Source organism: Mercenaria mercenaria, chromosome 3, assembly GCF_021730395.1.
Source record: "Mercenaria mercenaria strain notata chromosome 3, MADL_Memer_1, whole genome shotgun sequence".
NCBI lineage: Eukaryota > Metazoa > Mollusca > Bivalvia > Venerida > Veneridae > Mercenaria > Mercenaria mercenaria.
This window is the reverse complement of record NC_069363.1, coordinates 54,283,537-54,301,849: the sequence shown is the minus strand read 5'-3', so window position 1 is coordinate 54,301,849 and position 18,313 is coordinate 54,283,537. Positions and strand designations below refer to the sequence as shown.

General features: G+C 36.5%; 1 protein-coding gene across 1 annotated transcript in view; it reads right to left on the bottom strand.

Moving 5' to 3' along the window:
- The window catches only part of LOC123525747 (nucleolar protein 4-like), a 57,947-nt gene extending 49,724 nt beyond the window's left edge, over nt 1-8,223 (bottom strand). Inside the window, exon 1 of the mRNA XM_053539712.1 lies at nt 7,897-8,223. Within this exon, the coding sequence (XP_053395687.1) occupies nt 7,897-8,208 (312 nt within the window). The 5' untranslated portion in view covers nt 8,209-8,223. The remainder of the gene's footprint in view (nt 1-7,896) is intronic.
- Between the last annotated feature and the right edge of the window lie 10,090 nt (nt 8,224-18,313).

Sequence of the window (18,313 nt, the reverse complement as noted above, 5' to 3'; positions counted from 1 at the left end):
TGCGTAATTAAACAATGCTTTTAAGCTATCCCTGGTATAATAATAATAATAATATGCAAGTACCTGATTGCTTTGTTTGCAAATAAAACTTTATAAGCTAAATTCTTAACATGTACACGAGAATCTATAGCAGCGCCAATGGTATGCGGATTTGTTCGGATTTCTTCGTTGTCCTATTTGTCTTTTCTGTGAAGTACATCTGTGTTTGATCAGTTGAAAATATAGGATACAGACAATAAACGACATGTTAGGAAATAACGTCTAGAACTTTATGAAATATAAACATGGTTGTGCAAAATATTTGAAACATGGAGCCATTCAGATGCTAACAGAAGGCCGATATGCCTTTATCAAGGTGCCCCCTTCCGTCTCTGTAATAATATCCGTATGGGCACCCGGGTTCTTCCTCGGCCATTAAGCTTAAATCGCCATTTTACCTTAACAAAAACAGTACAAAACAAACAATCTCAAAGATTCAGTAAAGTACTTACATTATATTGAAATAACCGTGTTAAAGATACATCCAAACAAGTCAGTTTCGCAAATCAGCTTAGAAGGGGTATACAAAATGGGTCTCTTAACAAACAAAAATCACCGAAATGGCTGACCTGTTACACGGAAGGGCTCACCTAACACATGGAATAGTGTTAATTCACATCTGTGCAACTTTTACATACATTTTTGTGATTAGCTGTTGAACTTTTACTTTTTATATTGCTTTTTGCTGGTTTAATTTTACATAAGTATTGAGAGAGAGAAAAAAACCCACCCTAACCTAAGTGATATTTTCCATGACCTTGACCTTAAAGGCATGAACCTGACACCTAAATATGTAACATTTTCTCATCATGCTTAACATCCATGTAAAATTTCTTATCTTTCAAATCGTCAAAAAACTAAAGCCGAGACAGTCTTACCCTAATTCTAAACCGAAGGATCCCAGCCCATGACCTTGAACTCGTAGTGAATCTTGGGTATACATCGTCTCACATTTATGAAACGTTTCATAAGAATCGTAAACGTTATAGACGAGACCCTTAATTATCTTTAGAAAAGTGCGCTAGCCTATAGATATTGACATTGGAGGATCGGACCTGGCTTTTGCGCGCGATAACCTACTCATCATGCTAAACGTTTGCAGAAAGAATCCGCTGAATAATTTTAAGTTAAAGCCGAGCCATGCTTAAAACTATCCTTACCCTGTTCTCTTAACCTTTGATCTTGACGACACTAAACATCAGTATAACGCTTCAATTGAATCCATTGAATCGTTTACAAGATATGACCTTAACCAAAGTGCCATTGTCTGCGACCTTGGCTTAGAAGGTATGGACCCGACTCTTGCACGCGATATTTTCTCTTCATGATTAAAGTTAAAGTTTGTGTGAAGTTTGGAAGCCCCTGAACCATTTAAAAGTTATAGTTTGATACATTTTAATCATTACTCAAGTGCCCTTGTCAGGGACCACTGACCTTGGAGGTATGTATATGAACAAGCTCTTGAGATCGACACTCCTTATGATATATGTTTGATAGATTTCAACGGAATCCACAAGCTAACGCCTGTGATTTAACCATGGAGGGAGTGTGTGTGTCAAACATTGACCATACATTGACCATCACACTCAACATTTGCGTCCTTTCATCAGAAACTTTGGAATCGTTTGTAGGTCATTGCTGATAGACATATTTCGGTCGGACAGACGGCTTGACGGACTCACGAACGGTCAGTGCGATTACATATAATTATGCCTTCCTTTGTAAGCGTAATAACAAACATTGAAAACAAGAATAATGGCGTCCGCCAAGTATTCCAAAGTCTCGCTGGTCCAAAGGTCAATATCCATAGCAGACCTGTCCCATAGTCAGAAAAACAGACGTATGCCCGGCGGTCCTTTTTTGAAAGTTAGCATTTTTACCCAGTAATTCCTAGATCCACTTTTCAAAAAGCCCACCGATCCAGTCCAAAAGCCCGAAACTGAAGGCATGTTTCGGTTTCATCTGCATTGAATGCTGACTTTTGGGCTAGCAGACTTTTCGACAGACGGACATCCGTACTATCGGGCGGGTTTGCATTGAATATTGACATTTTAAATATCGGCCTTTTGGACGGACGAAAATATTCGAATTGTTGCGGGGATCTGCACTGAACGTTGACTTTTTAACTAGCGGGACTTTGGACAAAGAGATATTCAGAAATCTTCGCGGATCACATATGAGTAAACACTTTCGGTCCTTTGGACAGACGGACTTCGGACTATTGGGTGGACCTGTTATGTGTGTTGACTTTCGGACTAGCGGATCTTTGAACTAGAGAGTCGCCCCTGTAAAATGAATACATGTATAACAATCTGTTGTTCTGCTTTAAACCAAAAACTGGGTACTGTCGTATATTTTGATTTCCTAGACTTTACCTTTTGTATTTAATTTTTAAAAGGTTCCCCTGTAATTGGCGGTATTCACCATGATGTTGGAGAATGCCACTAATAACGTCATTGGTCCATTTCCTTTAATATGAAAACATAAAACCTTGAACTTGGTTTCGTGAAATAAATTTAAATAAGATACCACATCTCTGATATTCTGTTATATCAGCAACAGAAAGAGAAGATCGAGGTTAACTAATGACACTTGGAAATGTGGTATACCTCTGGGTCTTTTACGGTATTTGATGGAGACCTACAGAGTATAAACTATCTCCGATAAAATCTCTCTTATAAAATTTTAGAATTATTTTAACATGGTTCCTTATATATATCAAGGGTCCATAATTCACGATAAATGGCAGGTATATTCAACAAGAGTTCGCCGGGCTAAAGCCAAAACATATGTCGTGCAATTAAATAGTATCTGAATGTGTTGTCGGCCAATAAGTGCATGTATACTGATATATGTAAATTACATATCATATATATTGTTAATAAGAAAATTGTTTAACTAGATTAAGTCGGTTATTGCTTCATGCTATCATTTCAATAAAAAAAAAAACGTTCAATGCAAATAAAATTCAAAGCAGACAATAGTACAAGTTTGTAGCTTTTATTAACTTTTACCATAGAAGTAAATAGTTTTTCAATAAGATTAAAGGAATTTTTTATCTGAAAAACTCCTTCAGATATCTTAAACTTACTATATTCAATATTTCTTGCACATTTTATTTACAAAAATTTTTCAAACGAATGTTCATGTAAAAAATACATAAATTATGTAGATATTTCATAATCACTGAATTTTTACAGCGGTTTAACTTCAAAAATAGCTGACCCTAAATATAAGATCATAAAATTGAATGAAAATTATATAACGTAGTTAACAACCGTTCTACAATATTTAACTTTTCTTTAAATGCAATCTCGCAGATATGTATATTTTAATGTTTCTGGCCCCGCTATTTTTTGTACAATCACCCGGAATAACTTTTACAAGTTCAAAACTGGAAAGTCTAGTTTATTATCTGTCAAAAATAAGAGGAAACTATTCGTTTTCCGCAATGTGATTTGAGCCGTGCCATGAGAAAACCAACATAGTGGGTTTGCGACCAGCACGGATCCAGACCAGCCTGCGCATCCGCACAGTCTGGTCAGGATCCATGCTGTTCGCTTTCAAAGCCTATTGGAATTTGATAAACTGTTAGCGAACAGCATGGATCCTGACCAGACTGCGCGGATGCGCAGGCTGGTCTGGATCCATGCTGGTCGCAAAGCCACTATGTTGGTTTTCCAATGGCACGGCTCATTTATTTTCATTTTCATGTAGCATAGATGACAGAAGCTGACTATAAGAAACTATTATGCACTGAAGAAAATTGTGCAATCCTTGCGTTATTTCGATAGACTGACAGAAATGATATGTTGTTTCTGTGATTCAAGGTTGGGCGTGGAGGGAAGAATATTTACATCCAAATGCGTTTCCTTTGATAAAACTATATGCAGCAATTTCATTTCGTTTCAGTGAATGGAAGAATAGAAAAGGATAGATATAAGTTTATATAATTTCCTTTTGGATATGAAACATGGTCGTGATTAATGTAGTGTGTGGGTAAAAAGGCTTGCTTCGGCACACATACATTAACTTTTAGCCTGCTGGACGCAAGTGATTTTGCCTTTGCGACCAGTGCAGACCAAGATCAGCCTGCACGTCCGTCGCTATTCAGTCATTAAAACTTTAGTGGATACCCCTTCAAATAATAAATGATATTGCCCAAATTGAATGATGGACCAGTCAATTTTAGAAATTAAGCAGGCTTAAGGTTAGACATTACCTTGCATTCCATACCCAAATGGAAACTACTAAACCACGATCCTTTTCTGAAATGTCAGTATGGTGTGATTAGTATTAGCAACATCATCTTGGTCTCCTCTTGTAAATACAAAATTAATGCTATACAGAGGATATTTATTTGTTTCAGTGTAATACTAGTATTCAAATATCTTTCATGAATGAAAGCCTGATGCAATATTTTCACGAGTGGCATAGCCGCGAGTGAAACTGTAAGATATGGTGTTCATGAGTGACAGATATTCAGATCTTACATGTAAAACGATGTTTTGACTAGGTTTACCCATTTTATAGTTTCTCACCGGTGAGAAATATATTTGATATTTTTCACTGTGAAAATGCTAGTTAAATTTTACTCTAATATTTCGATAATTCACTGAAATACATGTAATAAAATGTGATATGAAAGTAGTTTCACGTCAGTAGCAGAGCTATGCTGTTAAGTGGTGAATATGCAATATTATGAATATATTAAAACAAATTTATTAAGATAATGCTCGATGGAACATACTGACAAAATAATATGATAATCGTACAACAATTAGAAATGATAGCGTTACAACAAATAAAATAATAAAACAGTCGTCACTTTGAGCACAGTGACGTCATCGTTTTTTTTTCTGTAGACATACAGTCATTATCAAATATGATAGCAAATAAATATGAGCCGCGCCATGTAAAAACCAACATAGTGCATTTGCGACCAGCATGGATCCAGACCAGCCTGCGCGTCCTCGCAGTCTGGTCAGGATCCATGCTGTTCGCTAACGGTTTCTCTAATTGAAATAGGCTTTGAAAGCGAACAGCATGAATCCTGACCAGACTGCGCGGATGCGCAGGCTGGTCTGGATCCATGCTGGTTGCAAAGCCACTATGTTGGTTTCCTCAAGGCGCGGCTCATATAATGTTTTGAATTGTGTATAGTTTACTTTGAAGTAAAAGTTAAATTATATTTTACCACATGAATATGATTATAGTCTATATTAGTCATAAATTTTACAACATTCGGTACTGCCCAGCTACATAAAACAATTATAAAAGTTAATATTTTCAGAACGAAATGTATTTCATTATATATAATAATATGTGAAAAGCTATATTATAAAAGCAGATCGAAACAATAAATATCGTTTCACATGTATTATATCATTTTAAATTCTCACAATTTAAATTATTTAAGTTAAGAAGACATTATACGGGTATTATCGGAAGAAGAGTGATCGCCACTTGCCATTATCATGATATAATTTCAAAGAACATGATAGTATTAACTGCATATTATCTGAAAAAAAAATATACATTGTTATATGAAGGATGTGCTAGTGCGGCCTTCCATATATATCCATGCCAATGTACGATCGCTTAAATTTTCCATCTAGGTATAATATCCTTGTGAATGCCTACGCATCAGAAAACAAAAGATGTTTCATTTTGATAAATTATTCATGTAATGAAATTATGTATATAGATTACACTAATGTTCAGAACAGAATGATGGCACGTGTAAGTGTTCATGACAGTGACATGGTTTTTCGCGAGAGAAAGGAACGGGCAAAAACCACAGCCAAACGGGACATGAAAATACACACAAGGTATAAAAAGTAGTAATTCCTTAGTTATTCCTGGGAAGCTTAAATTGTACGGGAATTTTGAAGTGGAAGCTGTGCTCATGATATTCTACTCCACGTGCACAACCTAAGTGTATGGTGTGCGCACAATTAGGCTCGGGGCTGCACGGTAGTTGCATGGAAAGTTATAGCCTCATCTGATCCGAGTTCCAATATACTAAGAGGATATATGGGTATATAAAACGGGTGTAAGATTAAGTGATGGATTTATGCATGGAACGAGTTTAATCATGGCGAGGCCAACATAAACGTGACTGTTTCAAGCAACGAGTATTTCAGGACTTAAACAAAACGAATTTAGTATTTAGTTTGTTAAATGTATAATTTTTCAAACAAATTGACAAATGGAAAAATTTATCTTAATGCTTTGCAGGCTTTTTGCGTCTTTCTTTCGGTCTCTTTTATCTTTAGCAATAATATGAAGAAAATAAATATCACAAATAAACGATATACTCTCAAACGTCTTGTTGCATCTAATCAAGCATGGTTGTTGCTTTGAATAATTTCCTCTGTTTTAGCCGGCCTATTTAACCAGGGTTTATCTATCTTCTTAGTGTTAAATCGAGCTGATAGTTTAACTCCGAAACGGTACATTTCTTATAGTATAGTTCACGTTTGACACAAGAAAAGTAAAAGATTGAATATCGAGTACGGTTGAAAATTTAAACTGCGTGTTCTACAGACTTGACAATATCAGAAGAACATTTGTGACTCCAGATATGAAGAATTTGACAAGAGCAAATCAGTTAGTTTAACTTACAAGGATATTATTCTGGCATGACCAGCTCAGTGTTTCAATCGGCATTGAAAGCATGATCGGCATGTAAAGTTATAACGAAAATGAGATATTTGATTATCATGTCAGCTTTTCTCTCCCCCCCCCCCCCCCCCCCCCCCACCCCCACCCACACACACACACACACACACACACACACACACACACTTCCCCATTCAACCTTTATGCCAATTAGAATCCTTAACCTAGGTAAAACTCGACATTATATGAATCTAGGCATTCTATATTAAGCTACATATATGTCAGATATTTCGCTTAACGAAATCCAAATTTAAACTTAAACGAGAATGATAAAAAAAAAATTTTTCATACTTATTTATTTTAACATTAACACCGAAAATATAATTCCATTTGATAGCTAATTATTTTCTCGACGACAAAACGATATTATTTTATCTTTTTCCCATTTTTATGAAAATGTACTTTACATACATCTCCACGTATATCTAGATTAAGAGTATAATCTCCAAAGTCGCCATTACATGTATATAATGCGCAATGAAATAACGAAAAAACATATTGAACCTATATCTAATACATCTTTCTTCTAACAGGAATATTAGTGTAACGTCTGAGTATACCAGCGTTCAACCGCTGATTCCTCGAACAGCTTTTGATTTATTAAAGTAATGAGATGGCAATAGAAATCGTTTAGTTTTATAGTCGTTAATTTTATTACCTGTCCATGTACTCTACATTGGGTATTGCATTCTATCCATTTAATAGATTGAATACAAACAATTAGTAATTTAGAATATAGTGGTATGCAAATGATATATCACATCGCTCTAAACTATCAAAGTTCTAAATAAAAGGCTGAAAAACGTTATTAATTCCATTTACAACGTACGTAGTACGCTCCAATAATATTGACAGTGAAATATTAATACATTTATATGCAGCTTTTTTTCCGGAAATTCAGTTCATTCATTCATAACTCATACTAAATAGATTTAATATAATTATTTACTAATATATTGTTTCAAACGATACATTCTTAAAATGTATTTAAATATTCTCTCGGATTTTTTTTATTGGTGTTACTAAAGACATGAATGAGATCTATATACATGTAGCAGGTATAATTAGATTTAAATATACATTTAAATATTAACAGGACTTACTTTTGTTTTTCTGGCGATACTAAGAGGAAATTACAAATATTACAAAAATATTATTTAAAATAAAACTCACCGTAGTTTTCACTGGCACATACAGGATATTCTGAACCCGTCCGCTCACTGTCCCAGGACCAAGTTTAAATCCCTTTGCCTTCACCCAAAACCTAAATTTAGAATTCTCCGTGCTAGGTTCTTCATCTCCTGTCAAAGTCCTCACAATTCTGTCGTACTTTTTTCTTGTCACAGTTTTTGTTTTGCCACTGTCCCCGTACGTTTTCAGTGCCCATGTTTGAAATGTCTCAAACATTTGTTTTTTACTTGCATCTGTTATTCCATTCGATATAACACCTTGATGTTCCTGTAATTGTTTGTCTAAGGCCAACATAACGAAAGGCAAATTAAAATTAAAACTTCATGAAACTTTTAAAACTATAAATTCTGAGGTTGAGTTTGTATTCAATTCAGAGACGCAACTGGCTTAATGTTTCTTAAGTAAGTTGACAGTCCAGACTTCAGAGACGGCCTGCGGAATCGATGCGAGATTCTAGTATGGAAAATCCTATTTTCTAAAATCCCATTACTATGACTACGCGGGCCTCGTGTAACGGAGCAATCGGAGTTAACTAGAAGCTTGTCACGATTCCTACTGTCAACGGGATATACTTTAATCTTACGTCCGCATATCGTCTACGTGACACAGATGAGTACTGCACGCGCCTCGCCCAGTTTCAACAGACTTCGCGGTTACCGGGACAATATGAAAATCAAGAACCAATCAGAATTGTGCAAGTATCTGTCCCATTGCCTGCGAACCGATGAATATTCATGATATGTAAGGGAAATAACCCCGATACACTTAAGTTAGTGCCTAGTGATTTGTCGGTCGCATGTTCAATTATCTGTTATTTAGCACCGAGAAATCGACCGAGTATCCATAAAACTGTATGACAATGTAGATTGTTGCCGCTAATGAAGATCTAGCTCTCACGACAGGGGCCAAAAAGCAAACCACGCTGCAGTGTACCGGCAAATATCGAAGCTGGGATTCGCGTGTCAGAAATATGGGGTGAGAATTGCGTTATTATCGGGTGGAAGTTGTGAACAACGCTGATCACATTGTGATAAAAGGTGTTGTGTGCCAGAGCACCTGTAGGTCTGGTATCACCTCCCATTCAATAACTGTGAAAACCACAAATTGTCCCCGGTCATATGTATTCAGAAGTTTTTTTATCGTCTGTGGTATATAGCTGGTGTAATCAATGGCTTTATTCCAAGTTGTTCAGGACCTGCACTGATATTGTATGTTACAGTTATTTATTGAAAGTCATATCATGTAATGTTTTTGGGGGTTTTTTTGTTGTTGTTTTTTTTTTTGTAAATATCTTACATGCAGACAAATGAGATGAAATATTCGCAAATTGTTATTACATTATTACTGAGCAGACGACATACCTTTGACCAGGCTAGTAAACGAGAAGTTAAGTCCGTTCTCAAATCAATTCATTTTCATTGAAACTTCTTCAATGCTATTGATATACTCACAACGGTACATATAGTGAAATAATATGCAGAAGCACACCCTGTATCAAAATATACAGGGGCAAAACGTCATATTCAGGGGACCGGTCTTCTATTGCATCAATGTTGATCTTATACCTGCTTCACGTATATTAGCAATATATGCTGATAATATGCTCTTTGAAACTTTGAAAACCGTGACGTAATGGCAGTGTGCAGATTAACAGATATTCAGTTAGTTAAGTTTACAACTGAACACTTGCTATGACTTTATCTATGGGTATTTGCATTAGTAACCGCGTGCAATTTTTACATGTTTATTGATTACCAACAAACAATTTGTACCAATATAGATGCGCTTAAAAATGACAGTACAAGTATACACACATTGCTCGCACTTGTTTGGACGCAACATTGTACCCATATGTCGAAAGATAATTCGATTTATTATGCCTCTCTTTCGTCTACAATGATGAAATTCCATTACCCGGGAATGAGATATTTTGACTACCAAAAACATTTTAAACCTTTTTGACACGTGGCCAAGCGAAAATGACCGCGCTGATATTCTGAATGTCATATAAGGGCAATTAACTGCTTCAATTTTTTAGCCATATGATTGCCTCCCTTGTACACATATAGCAGTGACGTCACTATTCAATGTGTACACATGCAATTACCGCGCTAATGGGGGCAAGGGACAGTAAATTTGAAAACTCCACAACACTGCGCTGATACCAGTGCGAAAAAAATCATAAAAAATCCAATTTCGACAAATTCAAGGCAATTGTTAAGCGAATGTCTTGCGTAGACTCTGTTTCTTCTGTGATAAAAACGAGTAAAACGCAGGTTACATGACACTAAATTTTTAGACAAAAATGGCCCAAAATGCACACCTTGCGCGACATGTACCGTATTATCTGCAAATGACTGACCTAAAACACATGCATATTTTTAAAGCATGTGGCCAGACGAAAATAATGGTGGGAAGAAAAGTGTCTCATAACCGTTTACTTTTTCCGCAAATTTGAGCCGAAGCTGGATGGATGGATGACCGTTTCCAATTGGTCTGACTTCCGTTACCTCAGGTAAAGTTTTAGACCCGGCCGTCTACATGGAGCTAGGAAAATCGATACATGCACCTATTTATTTTACACAATAATCACTCGTACGCAGGAATCCTTATTTCTATAAACATCATAAATAACCAGTTGAATATATATGCCTGTAAAGTACATATGTCTATTTTATTTAAAAAAACGTACCCGGGCAAAATGCGAAACTGGCCCCTGCCACTTAAAGATGAAACTGTTACATTAAATGAATTAAAAAAAATTAAACATTTTTATTTACTAAATTTTGTTCGGTATAATAAAATAAATATCATATGGCAGCGTGTGTGGCATTGATATTGTCAACCCTCGAAACAGAATGTCACCACTCGGCTTTCGCCTCGGGTGACATTCTGCCTTCGGGTTGACAATATCAATGTCACACACGCTGCCATATGATATTTATATAATAAGTGATAACATTATTTTGGTTGTAGCACAGTGCCGTTATATCAACAGGTCGTAGCACCGATACAGCAGCTGTTAATAAACTTGACGTAGTTTCGACCCGACAACTTTTCATTAAGTACTGTTTATGAACATGATGCTGTACCGATACAGCAACTGTTAATAAACATGACTTAGAACTGATAAACCAACTGATCAGGTATATGACGTAGTAGCAATACAGGCTTTCTACTTTTCATAAAGATGACTTAGTAGCGATATAGCAGTTTTCATAATTATGACGTAGAAGCAATATAGCAACTTTTCATGAACCTGACGTAGTACGAGTGTAGCATTTTTTCATGAACATGACAGGATATAGTAATTTTTTATGAACATGACAGGATATAGCAACTTTTCATGAACATGGCGTAGTACGGATACAGTATTTTACATGAACATGACAGGATATAGCAACTTTTAATGAACATGGCGTAGTACGGGTACAGTACTTTTCATGAACATGACAGGATACAGCAATTTTTCATGAACATGGCAGGATATAGCAACTTTTCATGAACATGGCGTAGTACGGATACAGTATTTTTCATGAACATGACAGGGTACAGCAACTTTTCATAAACATGGCAGGATATAGCAACTTTTCATAAACATGGCAGGATATAGCAACTTTTCAGAAACATGGCAGGATATAGCAACTTTTCATGAACATGGCAGGATATAGCAACTGTTCATGAACATGGCATGATATAGCAACTTTTCATGAACATGATGAACATGGCATGATATAGCAACTTTTCATGAACATGACAGGATATAGCAACTTTTCATAAACATGGCAGGATATAGCAACTTTTCATGAACATGGCATGATACAGCACCTTTTCATGAACATGACAGGATACAGCAACTTTTCATAAACATGGCAAGATATAGCAACTTTTCATGAACATGGCATGGTATAGCAACTTTTCATGAACATGGCATGATATAGCAACTTTTCATACACATGACAGGATACAGCAGCTTTTCATGAACATGACAGGATATAGCAACTTTTCATGAACATGGCATGATATAGCAACTTTTCATGAACATGACAGGATACAGCAACTTTTCATAAACATGGCAGGATATAGCAACTTTTCATAAACATGGCAGGATATAGCAACTTTTCATGAACATGGCAGGATATAACAACTTTTCATGAACATGACGTAGTACGGATATAGCAACTTTTCATGAACATGACATGATATAATAACTTTTCATGAACATGACAGGATATAGCAACTTTTCATGAACATGACAGGATACAGCAACTTTTCATACACATGGCAGGATGTAGCAACTTTTCATGAACATGGCATGATATAGCAACTTTTCATGAACATGACAGGATACAGCAACTTTTCATAAACATGGCAGGATATAGCAACTTTTCATAAACATGGCAGGATATTGCAACTTTTCATGAACATGGCATGATATAGCAACTTTTCATGAACATGACAGGATATAACAACTTTTCAGTTAACATGACGTAGTACGGATATAGCAACTTTTCATCAACATGACAGGATATAATAACCTTTCATGAACATGACAGGATATAGCAACTTTTCATGAACATGACAGGATATAATAACTTTTCATGAACATGACGTAGTTTTTTTTATGAACATGACGTAGCACTGATAATGTAAGTGTATTAAACATGACGTGGTGCCGATATAGCAACTGTTCGCTTACACGGCGTAGCCTGTTCAACGTACAGGAATCTGCGAACGTCAAACTATTTCGAGAAAATTACAAAGAAGACGTCAAATAATCGACTTAGCAAGATCTGTAACATTGAATAAATGTGTTTTTAAACACGAAAATATCCGATACGGGCCTAAAAGTTTTAAAGGAACAAGATGGGAGCCTCCTGGTCGCACAGTGCGGACAGGTTGTCGAACACCGATTTTTCACATTTGTTGGTAAAAAAGGTCTAAATAAAGACTAGTTCTTCATTAACTTTCATTGTAGATGTATTTTTAACATTCTGGTACAAAAAAGGGAGAAAAAATGTTGTATTTGGTGGGGTTAAACTCGCCGGAAATCATACGAAAAGAATGCTTATTGTAGTGTTTAATAAAATATAGGGAATCTAAAATTATGTAATCTAAAAAGAATAGTCCCATATATTTCATATCACTAAAGTTAAAGCCGGTCAATCACATCAGAATGTATTCAGTGCACAATTTAGTATAACCGAGCAAATCCTTTACGCCAAATTATATTTTAGCGACACTGTGTCAAGCAATCCGTCCGTGATATATATAATCTACGGCGTACAAGTAGCAGAACTGGCATCGAGAGTTTTGCCTTAAAGTAGTCAATAAATTGTTAAGAGTACTAACCTCTATACTGTAGGGATAACGCATGTCGTGTAAGAGCATCTTCAGAAACCCGAGGAACTGGTTGGTAACTGTGCTCGATATGGCGGGGTAACCATTGTATCCCAAGGGATTACTCAACGATCATGCGTAAACACTTTTCTAGCGTAAAACGTGTATAACGCTAAAATGAGTATTCTAGCATTGCTGTTATTGTCACTTTTTGGGGGTGTTTTAACAGGAGAGAAAACGTGTGTTAACAGAGAGATTCTCGCACTCACGTGCTGTTATAACACCTTTTATATACGCGCGTTCCGTGGTAAAGTGTAAACGTATTACGGCCCTAAAACGGATAATTCAAAACTGGAAATGACGTCAACGTGAAAAAACAACACAGACTTGACCGCGCATTTCATTTGTTGGTTTTATATATGCTTTGGTTTGGACAACATCTTACACGTAGTCGAATTGTTTCTTCAACCTAATTAGTAGGAAGAGTAAACAGCATTGTGAAATAACCATAAACTGCGATTGCCAATTTAGTGTAACCGTTTGACTAGAAATAGTTTTCATGCATCCAACATGACCCCCACCTTACTTTACTTAACTTTACTTTACTTTACTTTAGCATAAATGGTGTTTTAAAAGAAAATGTTACTTGTCTTAGTTGTCTAGGTGTGTACTGTAACTCTATGACAATTATTCATTTATTTACAGTATATAGGGCTATCTATTTCAGACCTGAATACGTTTCAAATTCCACATGACAACTAAGCGTCTTGGTCGCCTTCTCGTTGCCAAATAAAACAAAAACCCAGAATATTCTTGACATGCATAGAGCTTTACAGCATCCTCCGTGGCCAAAGACGATATTGCAAAAACAGAAAAAGGTGATTTTAAATGCATTACCACCTGTTGTTTTATAGAATAATTTAGCTAAACTGTTTAATTTCAATAATTCATCGCAATATTACTTTGTAGTTTTATCAGCTACCTATGCTGATTGATATCATGAATAATTCATCACGTAATATCCCAGAGTTCCTCTCAAGTCCCGGCATTTTAGAACTATTATCACTAGCGAGTAGAAATTATTTCTAAAATCAATTAATCGAAAAAATAAATGTTCCCGATGTACATGTTTTAGTGCATAAGATTATAAGATTCATATTAACTAGATAAGATATTATCAGCATATAATAAATTTCATTTTATCAGTTATATATCCAATTCCCTTTACGAAAGAAAACGTCTAATAGAACACATGCATTTAATATTTGCAAATTATCTTAAACCATTAAAAATAGAATATGAGATGAAAAAAATTAGATGAAACCAGCAAAAATAACCATTCCCTTGCATTTTGCCGTAACTGGATGTATTTTATTAGGCGATGTTGCTGTTTTGAAACTTTACCTGACAGACGCTAGCTAATTATTTCCTCCATATCTAAACGACAAATTACGGAGTACCTGTAATAAGAGCCTTGTCGTAATTATCACTCATCAATGTTTCTGGCCGGGATAACATTGATTTTTGACTGCTCCTGATTTTTTACCACGTAAACATAGCGGCATGTTCTAATCTCTGGCCTGGCCTGGCCCGGCCTGGCCTGGCCTGGCCTGGCCCGATGAGCCCAATTTTCGACTGGGCCGGGCCAGGCCAGGCCAGGCCAGGCCAGATTTTATTGTACATAGAGAAATGAATGGCATAAAATCTAAATATACATGTTTGCAATTACAATAGCAGGCAGTATTAACCTGCATTGTTTACTTGCTGCATGTCAAACAAAATGAGAAACCAGTCCTCTGGAGAATCATTAATTAGCCGTCATTCATCTTATTTGAAATACTGATTTGCACTGAAGAAAATGGTGTAACAAAATGATAACTACCCATGTTTTCTGTGATCAAATTATTTAAAGTCAACTTTAACACTTGGTTTTAAAACTAAGGGCTAATTTCATTGATAAGTTTACCTACTGCAATATAACTGAATATTTGCATGCAGAGAACACATCTCTTTGGGAATTGTAATTACAGGTTGTGTCCCTACTATCCTTAGCTGACCTTTTAACTGTTCAGTTGAACTTTTAATGTGTTTGGTTTTTAAGCTGATGTTCAATTTATGGAAGAGTAATAAAAATAATATTCATTGTGGGACCTCTAACTCATTGTCAGGGTGTTGGCATTTTAGATTATTGATATTTTTCTTGCACAAAAAAATAATGGTGCATTGTGTTTATGTTATTTCTAAGTGATATATTTAATGCTAAAAGATGCTCTTGAGCCTGTTTCACAAAACTTTGTAGGATTTTTTTCCCACATACTTAGATCAATATAAAAACAATCTTACAAAAATATTCAGTATGTGTATAACCTAAACTACAAAATTTATATATCGCTTCCCCGCACCATACCATCCCAGATTCTAGAACGGAGGTAGCATTATTTTAGAAATTGAAAGTTGTTGTCCGTTAGTATTGACAGGTGCCACTCTTTATTTTACACCATATGATATTTGTAACCTGAAAATATCTAAATTGACCAAAATAACATGCAAAGTTTATCAATGGCACAGTGGCATAGTGATAGGTTCTCCGACTTTCGCACATGTTACCGTGGGTTCGATTTCAATTCAGATTGTTTTCATTAAATCAATATAATGTCATTTTATTGATACTGGTTTTATTCTTACAACATTTTATGGTAATAACTTGTATGTAGAAGAATGTCAAATACTTGTGTATTTCTTTCAATAAATGAACAATAAATCACGATAAGTGACAATATTCCTGCATTCTAAGTTTACAGAAGAAATTAAAAAAAAAATGATAATGAAAAAGGTCAAACAGGTGATTCGAACTTACAGTCCCGAGATTGGTAGCTGAACGTTTTGTCAGCACAACTTATCTGCATGTACGACCTGGCAGTAAAGAAATGTTTATATTTTATTTGGTTTTCAATATTTATGTTTTTATTTATGTTTGGGCACCGAATTTTTTTTTACGGAAGCATACGGAATATGCTTGAGTGCTCGTTAAATAATTTCGGACGATACTAAATAATCCTCAATAGACAAAATAATAAAATTAGTTAGGTTATTCAATTGGGGGAAAACCAAACCACCAGTCAAGAGTCAATTGAGGTGGAGATCCCCTGATAATAGTCATAACAATTAATCAGGCATCACCTTTAAATTAGACATAATAGTTATGTTAGCTACAGGCTTATTCCCAGGTGTATAATTTTACAGAGTGGGAGTTCAAAATGTATTTATATAATGTCTGAAATATCCAAACTTATTCCAAAAGTCAGATTTTAAAGATGCTATAGAAATCACTTTCACCTTTTACGAAATTGAAATCTATGGCCTGGCCTGGCCTGGCCTGGCCCGGCTCAGTCGAAAATTGGGCTCATCGGGCCAGGCCAGGCCAGGCCAGGCCGGGCCAGGCCAGGCCAGAGATTAGAACATGCCAAACATAGCGAGGACGATAATTTACCGTTCTGTTGCCATGGTTTCTAGCTAAACATCCCGGGCAGCTTTTAGTAGATTTTACTAATTTGAATCACGCAAATTATTATGTATCGGAAGCTTCCAATTGTGCCCGATATGACCTCTAAAATCCGGATACAATTAATCACGTTATACACGTTCGTTGTCTGAATATTTTTAATTTGTGCTTGCCGTGCATTTGCAAAGAAGCTGCAGTCAAGTAGTACCTAGTCTTACCATAAATGTACATCAACGGAGATCTCGAAAAAGTCCAAATTAACCGCACGGGCCTATCACATTAAAATGTTAATCGGTAGAAAAAAATTGTTAACAAATGTTGATTAAAACTATTTGATATAATTGCTGATCAACTGCATTGACAATTTTAAAAGTGATTATCTATGTCGCATGAACTACGCATACCTATCTTTTAATCATGTACTTTTTCGGGAATTACTAAGTATATCCATTAGAAAAAAACAACAACTAGATAAACACGTCAGTAAAACACAATTTTGTTTAATGTAGTTTTGATGGCGATTCTTATCTGAAGTATTTTGTATGGTGTCCCATTGGAACCATCGGGCTATCGGTTTTGCATCTGGTACTCGCGGTGCCGCGACAGTACGATAACAAGATAGTGAAGAAACCACAGTATGACAGCATGATGGTAGTTGAACGAAACCTTGTACAATGGTGATACTACAATGGTACGATGGCGATGGAGCAGTGCTACGGTAGCACAATGACGCGATATTACAACGGCTCTTCGTGATTGTGCCGTCGCATGTGATGGCTGATTTGTGTCATTTCATTATCTCGTTCTGTCGCAGCGACACATCGTCAAACGTAAGTTATGCCGCCCCGCCGAACGTCGCCTCGCAAAATGTCGTCCAGTCACAAACGTCGTCCCTATAAGCGTCGCCCCGCCGAACGTTGTCCCGACAAATCGTCCCGCCGAAGGTCGCCACGACAAATGTCGCCCTGCAAACGTCGCCCCGTTGAAAGTCACCCCGCCGAATGTCGCCCCGCTAAACGTCGCCCCATCGAACACCACCCCGTCAAACGTCGCCCCGCAGAATGTCGCCCCGTCGAACGCTGTTGTGTCAATGCGACAGATGAAATGAGTACGTAGGGATGATATTCGTCGGGGCGACGTTCCATATTCGAATGCCGCCCCGACAAACGTCGCTCCGCCGAATGTCACCCCGCCGAACGTCGTTGTGTCGATGCGACAGAATGACATAACGAAATGGTAATATGACACATTAGGGTCATCATTCTACCGCTACGCGATGCCACGACAATTCGATGGCACATTTGTGATGAAAAGACCGGACGATAGAATGACGGTGATGGCACGACAATTTGATGGTAATGGAGTGAAGACACAACGACAAAGACTCGAAGTAATACCGCGCCTTCGTCATCGTGCGGTCATAGCATCCCTACGTCACCACAGTGCTGTTGCAGGTTATCTTCTCCTCATCGTGTCTCATCTCTATCAATATCGTGCTGTCGTACTGTTTTGTCATTAGCATCATGTCATCATACTGTCATGACGTTGCGTTTACGT